The 15,129-nt window shown below is 40.0% G+C and overlaps 1 protein-coding gene across 1 annotated transcript; it reads left to right on the top strand.

Annotated features, from left to right (window-relative positions):
* Positions 1-14,324, top strand: MCM6 (minichromosome maintenance complex component 6). The gene is made up of 17 exons (XM_068407743.1): positions 1-113; positions 908-1,054; positions 1,603-1,713; positions 2,212-2,461; positions 3,169-3,334; positions 3,421-3,566; positions 4,438-4,588; positions 5,261-5,402; positions 6,377-6,518; positions 6,650-6,757; positions 7,356-7,511; positions 8,579-8,707; positions 9,846-10,007; positions 11,142-11,277; positions 11,547-11,714; positions 12,644-12,783; positions 13,401-14,324. The coding sequence occupies exons 1-17, from the start codon at positions 1-3 to the stop codon at positions 13,512-13,514; spliced, it is 2,481 nt and encodes an 826-aa protein (XP_068263844.1). The 3' UTR covers positions 13,515-14,324.
* Positions 14,325-15,129: the final 805 nt, after the last annotated feature.

Here is a 15,129-nt window from a genome sequence, read left to right as displayed (position 1 = left end):
ATGGACCTGGCGGCGGCGGCGGCGGGGGACGCGGGCGCGTCCCAGCAGCACCAGCAGCTCCGCGATGAGGTGGCCGAGAAGTGCCAGAAGTTGTTCCAGGACTTCTTAGACGAGTGAGTGAGGGGGGCCGGGCCTGGCGGGAGGCGGCGGGCCGCGGCGGGCCGCCAGCGCCGCGCAGAGGGGGCCGCCATTTGGCGCGGGTGAGATCCTGTCAGGGCCCGGCGCCCCGATCGCCCGTGTTTCGGTCAGAAAAGCTCTCCTGTCGCCGGGGCCCGCCGCTGAGGCACTGCTCTGCCGTGAGGTGTGTGCCTGGCGAGGGGTGCGGGAAGGGAGCGCGGTGCTCCCTTGGCTGGCAAAATCCTTCCCGAGCAGCTTTCGATGGGGCCTTGTTAGGTGCGTTTGGCCCCTCTTAACCAAGTTTTCTGACAGCCGCGTTGGAAATCTCTTTTGCGGCTTGGCTGTTACACCTCCATACGTCTGAGTCCCTACATTTTGTCTCCCGAGGGACCCTTCAGCAGCAAACAAGCAGACCCTTAACATCACAGAATCACAGAATCAATCAGGTTGGAAGAGACCTCTGGGATCATCGAGTCTCTGACCATCCTGAGGAACACAAAACAAAACCCGTTTTGCTGGTGCAGAGTCATTGTTAAACCATAAATAAAATTATGTGTGGCACACCAGCTGTATGAAATGCAGATCCAGTGCGTCTGTGCTGGGGTGTTCGGAGAACAGATGTAGCAAGGGGGGCGGAAGGAGAAATATTGTTGGAAAAGATGTTTGCAGGTGACTGTGGGATGCTGTCGTTCTGTTGCACACTCCTTTTCTTCCTTTCTCTCCTGAATTCAGAAGTATTCAATTGCAGCCTGATAGGTAACTGTGAAACATTTCCCTGAATCACTTTCAGGTTCCAGAACAGCGACGGGGAGGTCAAATACTTGCGTGATGCTGAAGAACTGATTCGGCCAGAGCGCAACACGTTGATCGTCAGCTTTGCGGATTTGGAGCAGTTCAATCAGCAGCTCTCTACCACTATTCAGGAGGAATTTTACAGGTAAAGTGTGGAGATTACCTGAGAGCTGAGCAATGCTATGGTCTCAGGCCCATAACGTCTTACGTGTTATGTGAAAAACGAGAGGTTTATCTGCTTTCTGTATCCTGAAAACACTTATATTTAAGAAATTTTGGTTTGGTTTTTTTTTTTTTTACTGGATCAAAACTTATTTCTTAATGGGTTTCTCTCTGGAAACCATTAGTTAACTAGGCAATTGCATTTGTTCTGGTAAAGAAGTAGATTATCAGTATGGGAATACAGAATAAACTCTAGAACTGCTTGCTCTGAAAATATTTTATTGAGCCAGTGCCTTATTTTGAGGACCTACTTCTTAATATAATGATAAAAGTGTCATAAAATGAGACTTTAAAAAGTCTGTTTTCAAACAATAAAAGCAAATGGCATTATTATGCAGTAATCTCATATTTAGCTTAGCTTTTGTTTGTTCTTACATAATGTGGCATGATGTAGACTACATGATGTAGTCTAAAGCAAAGAAGGAATTTGGATAGCTTCTATAAAATTCGAACTTATTTTCTGTATTTCAGGGTTTACCCTTACCTCTGCCGAGCAGTGAGGACTTTTGCCAGAGACCATGGAAATGTTCCTTCAAACAAGGACTTTTATGTTGCGTTCCAAGATCTACCTACCAGACACAAGTAAGATGATGATTAATTCCAGAAACTTATGCGTTTTTACTACGAGGAAAAAGGTGTCAAAGCATACTGAAAATGTTTTGGTTATATAGCATGAAATGTGCAGTTGACCAATACAATTGTGAAGAAGTTTCGTGATCTTGTGCAGGGTATTTTTTGAAACAGGTTTTAATTTGTGAGTCGTACTCAAATACTTACATTCATCATATTTGACAAACAAATGTAACTTCTCTAATTAAAAAAGTGATTTAGAGTATGTTGTTTTTGAAGTACCAGTGAAGTAACTTTTGTATTGCTTTGACCTTTAGTATTAATCTAAAAGTTTATGTAAAATCATGAAATGAGAATGTATTCTAGTAACTTTATTTCTTTTGTCTGTTACAACTGTTGTTTAGTCACAGACTGAATGAAACTATGTTGAATCTTGGTACTTGGGTAGTACCCTGGGCCTAAAAATGCCAACTCAAGGATTTAATCCTCATGAATTTCTGTTTTAAACAGAATTCGGGAACTGACATCCGCAAAAATTGGCTCACTGATGCGTATCAGTGGACAGGTGGTACGTACCCACCCAGTCCATCCTGAGCTTATAAGTGGAACCTTCTTGTGCCTTGACTGCCAGACAGTGATTAAAGATGTGGAACAGCAATTTAAATACACGCAGCCAAACATCTGCAGAAACCCAGTCTGTGCCAACAGAAGGAGATTCCTGCTGGACACAAACAAATCAAGATTTGTTGATTTCCAAAAGGTACAGTGGTGAGGTTGGGGGGTGGCGACAAACAGCAATGTTCCTGAGGTAGTTGAAAGGTGTTGTTTGTACTGCTACACACTGAAGATAGTTAATTTTGGTTTGTTCAACATCAAGAAAAGATCTCAAGAAAAGGCACTGGAATTTGTGTAAATAGTTTATTTCTGTCTATGGAAGGCTTATGTTTAAGCATGGGAAATTATGAATAGTATCAAAGCAGTTTTGTTGCATGATGTTTATTGTCTAAGTAAGCCACTGAAAACCCGTGTATTTGAGCCACTGTTAGTCTCGTGTTGCAGATGCATCATGTGTAGCTGTTTTATACGAGTATGAAAAGAGGTGTCTTTTAGTATCTGCAGTGTTTTGCTCTTCCAGATTGATTTACTCTCTGCCAAATCCTCAGCACTTCACATCCTGCAATAATATTTTGTGTCAGTCACGTTAACTGGACTCTTGAAGCTGCTTTTCCTAGCCCTCAGAACTGCCATTGTGGCCCCTGGGTATCCTCTTAAGTTTCTCCAAGACTCCTTAGATACTGATTAGTGAAGGGATTTTTGGTTGTTTGTCTTATTGTGAGAGGAATTTCATGATTGACATGGATGGAAGTAATTAAATGCTACTTACTATATGTATTATCAGCTCAGCTTCTGAAGCAGTTTCAAATTTGGTGACATTCACTAGGTGCTTAATATTCTCCCCCTCCCCAGGTTCGCATTCAGGAGACTCAGGCCGAGCTGCCACGTGGCAGCATTCCTCGCAGCGTGGAAGTGATCTTGCGTGCAGAAGCAGTGGAGTCTGCTCAGGCAGGTGACAAATGTGACTTCACAGGGTCCCTGATTGTCGTGCCTGATGTGTCCCAGCTCTCAACACCAGGTTTGTTGCTACCACTCATGACCTTGATGAGATGTCCTTCCCACTGGTTCTGGGAACTGCTGTTCTGACTCCTACTCTGATGCCAGGGGTGCGCGCAGAAACCGGCTCCCGGGTGAGCGGGACAGAGGGCTATGAAACCGAAGGCATTCGAGGACTTCGAGCCCTTGGAGTCAGAGAGCTGTCGTATAAGCTAGTCTTTCTAGCTTGTTACGTTGCACCAACAAATCCACGGGTGAGTCTGGAAAGAAAATAGATTTAAAGGCGTTGATGATTTCTGCTCTGTACGGTTTTACCTCAAATTAGGGAGCAGGAGTGGGTAAAGCTTTAAATATAAAGGTGTACTACCTTCCTGTGCATTTGATTGTCTTTATATTCTGAATGGATTTATATAGCAAGTATTTTTTCTTGTCTTTATTGTTCGTAGCAGTTTTCACAGATGTGAATATTTGCCAATGTTATCAGTTTATTCTAATGAGCTAACGGGTCCATTTATTTCCACTCAGCTTTCATCCATTTCTCCAACATTTGCTCCAGGAAATCCTGTTGCTTCATCTTGTCACAGGGAAAACAGCAATCCTTCTTGTTCCCTCTGGTTTATCACATAACATCTTGGGATGTTACTACAACATAATAAGTAATAATGACTATGGCTGGGTTTTAGCATGGTATGCTATTTCAATCTGTAATTCTGCTAGCAGCTTTGCCGTCACATAGGATAAATATAGCATCTGTTTTTTTCTGGGTGTAGAAGTTTCCTGCCTCATTCCAGAGTAATGAAAGACATTGTAAATTCCAGTTAATGAAGAATGCTTACAAAGGCAAATTTTAGCCACAGAAAGCCACACTGGTTTACTCTCTTTTTAATCTCCTAGGTTTTTCTCGCTAACTGGAGTTACATTCCATTGATTTTTCCCCCTAGGAAATTGTCTAGTGGTTTTTAAATGTATAAGGTGATGAGCTTCCTTAGCCTAAGGTCAGCTTTTCTGAATGTGTTCCTCCCGTTCAGCTTACAGAGCAAGTTTTTGTAACCTCCTGTCTGCCGTACTCACATTCAGTAGTGACCATGTTATTACTTTTATTACTTTTTTTTTTCTTTTGTTTAGTTTGGTGGAAAAGAGCTCCGAGATGAAGAACAGACTGCAGAAAGCATTAAAAACCAAATGTCTGTGAAAGAGTGGGAAAAGGTTTTTGAAATGAGCCAAGATAAGAACCTTTACCATAATCTGTGCACCAGCCTCTTCCCCACTATCCATGGTAAGAGTCCAGTTGTTGACTCGGAGAGGGAAGATTTCACTTGTGAAAATAGTAATTCTTTTTGCTGTCCATGTAGTGCCATTTTGGGAAAGCTTGAAAGCCCTATGCCAACTACCACCAACTCTTCACTCCAGCACTGGTTATGCTAGAAAAGGAGAATCTATTTCCTGAGTACTTGCTATGTTTAATCATTAAGGCCTGCAAGACTAGTCAAAATGGTTGGTTTTGCTATTGGGTGATCTACTAGTAAACCCTACAGCTGACAGTTGGATATAAGCTCTATTTTATATGGGTTCCTTCAAAAGATTTAAGGGTTCCAAATATTTGTATGCTATTGTGCATGCATGGGTGTGTATATGTTTGCAGTTGTTTCTGGTTCAGAGCTAGTTTGAAGACTTATGTTGGTTGTGTCTGAAAAGTTTTATCAGCTGAATTTGGTCCATATTCTGAGCCACTGTAGCATAAATGAATTCAGCCGCTTTCTGAGTCATTCTTCCCTGAAACTGTATCAAGCAAGTAAATGCAGTTTGAGTGGATGTTTAGCAAATGGGTAAATTCTGAGCAGATGTGCCCAAGTGCTCTAAAATTCTAGTGGGCTGAAGGTTTTTTTTTTAAATAGGAAAAATGTGGTGTTTTTTTTGGATTTTCAGTCGAGTGTCTTTTCTGGGGCAGGTAATGATGAAGTGAAACGTGGGGTCCTGCTGATGCTTTTTGGAGGAGTTCCTAAGACCACTTCAGAAGGCACTTCATTGCGTGGGGACATCAATGTTTGTGTTGTTGGTGATCCAAGTACAGCCAAGAGTCAATTTCTAAAGTAAGCATCTCATTAAAACTCAGTATTTAAATATTGTCCAGTGTGTCTAGAGCTATAAATGTGTATTGTGCCTTTTCTATGTTAAACAGAGAAAAGGGAAGTAAAATATTTAAGAATATTTTCCAGGAATTGTTTGGATGCGGTTGAAGTGTTTGAACAGGGCTGAAGCAAACTCAACAAGCCCCTGTGGTAATAACAAAGAACGAATTAAGCCTTTTTTTTGTTCTTTAGTTAGTTATGAAAGTATGAATTTCCAAACATTTTCAAAAGACATTGCATATTAAAAATACAAAATTTATTGCACATCTTAAAATATCAGAGACGGATGAAATAATGATTTTTTTTCCTATTTTTGGCTTAGTCTAAGTTGATAGGTCCCAACACTTTGGATAAATAGACAACTATTAACCCTGAAAAATAATTATGAAATAATTATGTTTTATGCTACATCTTATATTATGCTTTTTTATTGGACATTCTGTTTAATATGGTTTTATTTTATCATGCTGTTCATTTAAGTCTGCATCATTCTCTGTGAAGCTGAGGTCATGCTGCAAATGAGAAATGTAGAGGCACACAAAAGCTGCCTTAGGCTGCCTGGGGTCAGTCTCGCTGCTTCCTGCTGTGAACCCGTTTGTTCCCTTCTGACATTTACCTGACCCCTAAGGAGCTGTGTTAGCTTGTGAAGTCAGCAGAAAACTTGTGGGAGGAGGTCTGGATTATTTTGTCTGCTGGTGTAACAAGGGTGAATAACAGACCTGTGATAGACTGCAGTTAGATAAGGATTAGTTTTCAAGGCTTGCTCAAACATCATTAGAGGTGGGAGGGCCTACCTAAATCTTAATTGCTTCCTGAAGGAAGGAACAAGTCCTGGCCTGAGAGGTTGAAAGCAGCACTGCATTACAGTTACCTTGTTCCTGCAGGTTTTAATCTGACTTTTTAAGTTTGTTCCTCACTGTTATTTCTCTCCATAGGCATGTGGACGAGTTCAGTCCTCGTGCTGTATACACCAGTGGAAAAGCCTCCAGTGCTGCTGGTCTAACAGCGGCTGTTGTAAAAGATGAAGAGTCTCATGAATTTGTCATTGAAGCTGGAGCATTGATGCTGGCGGATAATGTGAGTCCAGGAACTAGAGAGGTCCCTGCATCCCTGAAAGCGTTTTGATTAATGACAAAGAGCCCCGAATGATGCTTTTTTCCAAAAAGTGATTGAATATGGGTGACTTATTTTTTATTCTTCCTCTGCAGGGCGTTTGTTGCATTGATGAATTTGACAAAATGGATGTGCGGGATCAAGTAGCCATTCATGAAGCAATGGAGCAGCAGACTATATCCATTACTAAAGCAGGAGTAAAGGTAGCTAGAGCTGTTCCTCTGGTTGTGTAGTCTGTACGATTGCCTGACTGTTTGTTACACGTTCTGATCTAGTGTCATCTGTCAGATTTTCATGTCAGCTCTGCAGCTGCCTCACTGTGGCAGGACAGAGGTCACTTGCCTGCAAAGTTTTTGTGCCACATACCCAAAAAAGATCAGAAACATTACTGAAAGGAAAAAAGAGATAGTAGTGGACAGAAAACAGAAAATGGGAAAACCCTAACCTTGAAGTAAACCTGAAAGAGGGTATAGATTTGTGCGTGTTTGTAGAAGTAAAGTGTGTATTTGCACTGTTAAAAACAGGGAGTTGTGAAAAGTGGTTTTAAGGGCTTGTTTCAGTATTGGGTGACAATGTTAAAATATTGATTCATCAAACTGTGTCTTGGGGCAGAGACCTGGTTAGAAAGGGCTAGTTAGAAGAGTTTGGGCTCTTTTGAGGAGTGATTGTTGTAATACCTCCATTGAAACTCCATCTAAAAGATTTTATGCTGACCCATTCAAATTGCAATGAGTTAGTTTAGCAAGTGGCCACAGGTATCATTCTTCTTTTTTTAAAAAAAATTTTTTTTTTCATTGTCAGGCTACCCTGAATGCCAGGACTTCCATTTTGGCTGCAGCAAACCCAGTTGGTGGGCGCTATGACAGATCCAAGTCACTGAAACAGAATATAAACCTGTCAGCTCCCATCATGTCTCGCTTTGATCTCTTCTTCATCCTTGTGGATGAATGTAATGAGGTAATTTTAAGGAACTGTAGAATAATTTATGTCAGAAAAGACCTCTGGAGGTCTCTAGTCTAGCAACACACTCAAAGCAGATCGTTGAGAACGCGTTGCTGAGACCTTGGCCTGGTGAGTTTTGAGTATCTCCAAGGATGAAGATTCTGGAACTTCCCTAGGCCCCTAATGCAATGTTTAAAACTCTTGTGTTTGAAAAATAATAATTTTTGTATCTAATCAGAATTTCTCATGGTTCAGTTTGTGTTGGTTGTCTCTTGTCAATCCATACTTCTAAGAACGATCTGGCTCCATCACATCTATACTTGCCAATGAGGCAGTTGCTTTCTTTTCAAGCTGAACAGACCCAGCTCTTTCAGCCTCTCATACATCATGTGCTCCTGCCCTCTGACCATCTTGGTGGCCCTTTGCAATTTTAGATGAAGCTGATCTCATGAGAGTGTCTTGCTTCTGCTTTTCTTCTCTCTCTGCAAAGTTAAAAGCTGGCAGTACAAATTTGAACATGCTCTGCTGAATACGAGGATGCTGCCTTTTCATCTTGTAGTGGTTTGACTTGCAAACTTAACACCATTAGTCATTTTTACAAATCGCTGGTCGCTAAGGCTAAGACTGCTACCACCTGTCTATGTGGCATTTGCCTTGGGAACGCATGGGGTACAGAGATTAATGTTGGTTCAGCGCTGTTCTCTCCACTGTTTTGCTCAGAGTGATTGTCTAATTGAGAAGGGACTGATGAAAGAGACAGAGTAGGCTGAAAAGGAAGAAAGCAGTTCCCACGCTGTAAAGTGCTGCTTTGTGCCTGTTCTATGGCTAACTTGAAACCCATGAGAGTTCCAAGAGGTTATAAATCCTAAAACTGCCTTTTATCCCTTCTCTGCTATGTTTCCTTGTATTAAAAACCTCCAGGGCATTCTCCTGGATCCTCTGGCAGAGTCTAGCTTCTGGAAACACTAGCTCTGCCATAAGGAGTACAAGTGAGGGAGGGGAATGGGAAGGAAGAATATAGCTGTTGTTTTGATGTTTGGCTGCTGTTGTGCAAGTGATCTGACAGAGCAATAATATCCCAGGTTACAGATTACGCCATTGCCAGACGCATAGTGGATCTGCATTCCAGAGTAGAAGAATCTGTTGATCGTGTCTATTCGTTAGATGATATCAGAAGGTATCTGCTGTTTGCAAGACAGTTTAAACCAAAGGTAATTCTACTTTCCTGTATAAGTTGTTCTGTATGAGGAGCTCCAAAGGAACGGTCACTCTGTAGCATGCTTTTTTCTGGCAAATGCAAAGACAGTGTAGTGTTGCCTCAAAAAAAGGAGCCATAAACTCAGTTATTATCTAGAAACATAGGATATTTTGGAACAACATACTCTCTTCTTGAACTCCAGAAACCCAGCCAGCCCAGCTGTTACAATTGGTAGTCTTAACTGCTTTGGTGGCAGTTCTTAACCTCTTTCTAGAACGATTGAGGGGTCGTTTGTAGCTTTCTCATACCCCGAGGGCATGGGTTGTTCAACATGGCTGCTGCAGAGATTTTTGTATTTTATTGACTTACTGCTTAATCAAACAGTTTGTTTGCCTTTATTTTGAAAGGGTGTTGTTCCTCGATATTTCTTTGCTTTCTTTGTGGTAAAATACAGAACATGGGAAACTGCTCTAAGTACAAATTTTGGTGGTCTTTCCAAATAGCAGTTTGGATGGGCTGTGTGTTAGATTTTTCAGAAGTTCTTCTAATGTAGCTCTTTTCAAATGGAAGGAGAGGACACCTTCTCTTACAGAGTTTTGAAAACTCCCATTTCATTTCCATGTGGTGGGGAGTTTGTTTTCCAGCTGGATCTGTGTGTGTGCAGATAGACTCAGGCTAAAAAGCATGTACACACTCAGGCTAAAAGCACACATAGATAGAGTCTATCTATGTGTGCAGATAGACTCAGGCTAAAAAGCTGTAGTCAGTGCTAGGATATTCAGTGTATGCTTGTGTGTGTGTTTGCATGCAGAATGAAATGTAAATAAACATAGAACAATCCAGTAGAGACAGACATGAATTATGCCTGGAAGCAAGTCGGTGGAAGAGAAAAATAGAAATAACCAAAATCTGCTGTAAAATAATTAGTGCATCAGTGTACTTACTGTAATATCACTGTTACTGTAATCATTATTACAGTATAATTTTAACATGATTGTCATATTTATGTATAGTATGTGTATAGCATAGAATATTTCCAAGAAAAACAGTAGCTAGTACAGAAAAGTCTGAGAACTGCCAATCTAATGCAAGAAGAATAAACTTTAATATGTTTAACATGGCAAACTGTCATACTGTCTTATGTCACAAAGATATCTAAGGAGTCTGAGGACTTTATTGTGGAGCAATATAAACGACTACGGCAGCGTGATGGCTCTGGAGTGACAAAGTCGTCGTGGAGAATCACAGTGCGACAGCTGGAAAGCATGATTCGGCTGTCTGAAGCTATGGCCCGTATGCACTGTTGTGATGAGGTATCAGGTTTTTGATGACAGTTTGTATAAATGTTTATATAAATGTTGTGGGAGTTCTGACTTTGCTATTTAACTATGGTATTGTATGTATTTAAATCCTATGGGTGAGGCGAGAGCTTGGATCATATTTTCACTTGTGATGTGGTCATACTCGGTCTTGAATTGGTATGTCAGAGATACTGTTTTTAAGGTATGTCTTGTAAAACTGAGATCAGCTGCTCCAAACTGAGAACATGCATGTTTTTGCATTACAGTTGTATCAGCGCTCTCAGCCTGTTACCTGTCAAATCATGACAAACAGGAAGAACAATCATCTATTAGTATCAGCCAGGGCTGTTGGTAGCGTCTCTCCTAATCTTGCGTAGTTTGTAGTCTCTCACAGCTCTCTTCCGTCTGCAATCTGAACAGTCAAAGTTCATCAAAGTATCTGAACCTCCCTAAGAGTGCCTGTGTTTGTGATCTGAGCTCCTCCTCACGTCAACCGATGTTGAAATGTACATTGTGTTATGGCTATTAACTGTAGTATGACTACTATCCATCTAGCCCCTGCTTTAAAACTCAGCAGGCCTTTTGAAATGTTGATTAGGGGTTATCTGATACATGCAGTGATAGAAACTTGCTCACTGCTTGTGTAAGAAGGACACCCATTGAGTTCTTTTTAATTAAATTCAGCTCATAAAGGAACAGATAGCTTTCAGCTTATGGCTCAGCTAGAGATGATTGTTCCAATTTTTGCTTTTCAGTTCCAGGGGAGAGTCTCATTATGTCTTTTTTTTTTTTTTTCCGTATTGTTTCTGTTGAGACCCATTTCTTTCATGTTTCTTGCTCCACTGATCTTTCTTCAAAATGTTCTTGGCTTAAGTCAAAATTTTATGAACTCCACATGATTGCGAAAGCCTGAAAGATTCATCAGGCTGCTTATTTCCTCTGTAACCTTGTGTGAACTCAGAGTACTTGTAGTAGGATATAATTTGACTTGCAGAGTCTTTTACTGCTTAGGATTAATCAAGTGAGATGGGTAGACAGACCCTTTGTCAGAGTCAGTGAGTTTCTGGAGCTATTGGGAAAAAAAACTTTTAACACTAGAAGAGCCACCATGCTTATTTAATACACGTTTTTTCAAATCTTCCCCAGGTTCACCCGAAACATGTGAAGGAAGCTTTCAGGCTTTTAAATAAGTCCATCATTAGAGTTGAGACTCCTGACATCAATTTAGACCAAGATGATGAACAGCAAATGGAGGACCAAGAAGACCAAGATGGAGTCAATGGTAAATTACTTGTAGAGAATTTTTTCAAAGGGGAAAGTACTTCCAGCCTTTACAGCTTACTTTGTTTGAGTATATGCCTCTCTTCAGTTTCTCATCTGTTTCTCATCTAATAAGGTCTAAGAATCTTGACTCCTGTTCTTAACTCTTACTTCTTCAGCCTCCTTGTGGGTCCACTCACCTGTTTGGTCAATGCAACACTTTTCAGTTGCTCAGGGTATTAAACAATTAAAAGATGTTACAGATTTAAACCTTGGCATGTGTCCAAACAGGTGAGGCAGAAGCTCCCGCTGGGGTCAATGGCCTTGTGAATGGGATCAGTGGCCATTCTGAGGACATGAACAAGGATGCCGCACCCAAAGCTTCTCTTAGACTGGGCTTCTCTGAGTATCGGCGAATTTCTAATCTCCTGGTGCTGCACCTCAGGAAAGCAGAGGAAGGTGAGAATTCATTTATTACAAAGACAGCAGGCCCTGAGTTCAGGGAGCAACTCTTCGTACATCTTGTGCTGTTGCACTTGGAATTTTCACTCCTGCTGAGACACTAAACTTGTTAGGTCAGGTGTGAACCTGTACACGCGTGGCTATACTACACCTGATGACACAAATACGACTTCTTGGACTTTGTAGCTCTGGTATCTTAGTCATTTGTCAAAACCCAGTAAGTCGAGGAGCATGTCAACAGAGCAGATCCAGAAAGGATTTGCAGCATATGCTGGTTTAACCTAGCTAGAAGAGTCAGCAGCAGTGAAAGCTGTAGCAAGGGCTTTAATGTATGCCAGCAACCACAGCCTAAAGTATGTACTTAACCAGTATGTGCCAAATGTCTGCATCATTTCTTGGGGAGATGAAATATTGCAGTTGCAATGAGGCTGCTCCTGTAATGAAATGCAGCAGTTGTCTCATAGCATATGCCAATGCCACAAAGCTTTTGCAAGGGTGTGGAGAATACGATATCTGTTCAAAATGCTGAGTACATGTAGAAGGATGGCTTCTTTGGCTTTGTGTGACAGTGATTTTCTTTTGCCTACTTAGAGAAAAGTTGTACAAGTCCTTACGACTGCTTTCTCTTGAAGCTGAAGGCTAATGTGATTGCTAGGCTGCTCATTTAATTTGTAAGCCACTTGGATGCGTAGAACTCAGAGCTTCAATTCTCAATCTAAATATCTCCAATTAAACCATGATACAACAGCGTCCTGTACAAAACATGATGATTTAAGAAAGAGAAGAAAGTCTGATGTTTCTTAAAACATCTTAAAAAGCAAGTTTCTGTCTTCAGCATCATAAATGTTAACATATAAATCCTTTTCTCTTACGGCTTGAATGGTATCTTACTGCTGCTGGGTTTATGCAAATTATTTTATTCGCAGAAGAGGACGATTCATCATTAAAGAAGAGTGAACTTATTAATTGGTATCTAAAGGAAATTGAATCGGAAATAGAATCTGAAGAAGAACTAATAAATAAAAAGAAGATCATAGAGAGAGTCATTCACCGACTTACGCATTATGTATGTATAGAGATGTGTGGATAGTAAAAAAGGGTTTTTAACTTCTATAGTGCAATGATTCATTTTTCATAGAATACATTCCTAATTTGAGAAATATGTTTTGTGCTTCTGTGTTATTGACTGATGCAGTATAAACGCCTTCTTTGTTTAATACCTGTTAAAAATAATTATAGAGAAAACACTGAAATAAAATAGAGATGTTAGAGCACCATATTATGTCCCTACAGATGCATAAGTGATATTTTTCTGTATTTCTGTAGTGTTAGTTATACATTAGGGTACAGAAATACAAACAACGCTTTATTCAATGGATAGCTTTAAGTCATGGGGGCACTAGGGCAGTTTGGAGGAAAAAGTATGAAAATATAAAATACTTCTCATTTTTAAAGGTAGAAACCCAGTAGATTGAAGTGTTCCCAGAAGGCATACAACATAGAAGAGATTTCTGCTGAACGGAATTGTTAAGATTAGGAACCTGTTAAAGAGGGAGTTCACAATTAAAAGGGTTAAATAGTTCATCAGTAAGAGGTGCTACCAGTGTAAAAAGGAGATGCCTTCTGAAAAGTACAAACAAACCTTTCTGTTCTTGTTTGAATACAAATTTTTGTCTGTTGCAGGACCACATTCTGATAGAACTGTCCCAGTCAGGACTGAGAGGATCCAGAGAAGAGGAGACTTTTGATGAAGACCCATACCTGGTTGTCAACCCGAACTATCTGCTGGAAGACTAAGGGCTGAGAACTGGATTGTAGAGTTGACTAGTTACATGTTGGAAAATGCATTCCTTTCTTGCAAGGGCTGCTGCATAGCTAACATCTTAAATTCCTGTGAATGCTTTGCTGTGGAATGCGCCAGTGTGCGGTTAGTAATATACGATTGCTCATTTACACTGAGCATACCTGGAAAGGTTTTAAAGAAATGACACACTGATATATTAGTTTCGTTATTAATTCTGGGTTTCGATGCCATCATCCAGATGCACAGGAGAATCATTCAATAGCTCTTTTCAGCATCAAGCTATGTAGTTGCTTATATTTTAAAGGAGAGGAATTTTGCATTGTTCTTCTGTTGTATTTAGTAGACTTTTTATGCTATAGGTTTTTACTATTTTTCTTATTAACATAAATAAAAGATCATTAAATGTCTGGAGATGTCTGGGGGTGGATTTGTTGTCACTCATATGTGGGATTGCTATTTTCTATGCCTGTGCTTTGAGGCTGAAAAAATAGTGATCTAAATGTTTAATGTCTTAAGAGAGATTAAATTTCTTGGATGACAGATGCTGTTTTTTAAAAAGTTTTTTAACTTCCGGTAATGGATAATGAGAAACTCTGATTGCTTCTCTTTCTTTTTAGATGGACTAAAGATGTGTATGCTCCTGTTGCATATGTAAAATAGAAAATTGAAAATAGCCAAGCCCAAAGCAAGGTTTTAAGTCAGGAGGTCAGAAACCCCCATCTTGATGAATGTCTTGACTTGTAAGTGAATTGAAAACTGCCATCATTTGTGAGGGATTTTTAAGACTATATTTGTAAACTTGTTTGTAGATTTTTCTATAAGAAAATTTTACTTAAATTTCTCCTGTTCTCAATTATTTGCTCTATGCTATGGGATTATTAAATAATCCATTAAGAATTAAAAATACCTGAATATTTGTCTTGTCAACCTGATACCAGCACTTAAGAAACATTTGTAATAGCATGAAAGATACCAAATCTCTATATTTTAAGTAGAAATAGTGTGAAATAACTTTCTGAAGCAGGTTCAGAAATTGAGCTGGTTTGTAAGACAGTCATCTTTTTCCTGTTAGTCTCTTCCAACTTTGTCAAGATATGCCTTGGTCTAACTAAGCATATCATTAAAGATAACAGTTATATTTAAGGAATGGAAGGAATCATAAATATTTGTCACCAACAATACTACCACGTCACTGGGCAGTAACCCACTCACTCTAACTGCACTAACTTCTCTCCACTAATTTCTTTCATAAACTGCATCTTGGCACATGCTACATTTCATTAAAAATTGCCACCCACCTGCAACAACAGTTTCATGTTATTCTATATTGTTCATTTGCTTTTCAAAATAAGGATAGGAGGATGTTTGTATTTCATTAGGTGTTCCCCTGTGCCCCTAGTCTTTGTTTTATAATAAATATTCTTCACATGGGAGAAAGTATTTTTTCTGCTTTTCTTTCCCCAGTTCCGTATGCTTCATAGGTTAGGAGGGGTGTTTTCTTTGAGTTTACACTGCTCTACTGAAAAGTAAGCAGCAGGTGGTGCTGTAAAGTTCCTGGTCAAACTTGTTATTCAAACATCAAGGAGGGGAAAAAAAGAAAAAGAGTAG

This window comes from Nyctibius grandis, chromosome 9 (assembly GCF_013368605.1).
Source record: "Nyctibius grandis isolate bNycGra1 chromosome 9, bNycGra1.pri, whole genome shotgun sequence".
Classification (NCBI taxonomy): Eukaryota; Metazoa; Chordata; class Aves; order Nyctibiiformes; family Nyctibiidae; genus Nyctibius; species Nyctibius grandis.
Note: the sequence above shows the minus strand (reverse complement) of the source record. Positions and strands in the feature narration are given on the sequence as shown.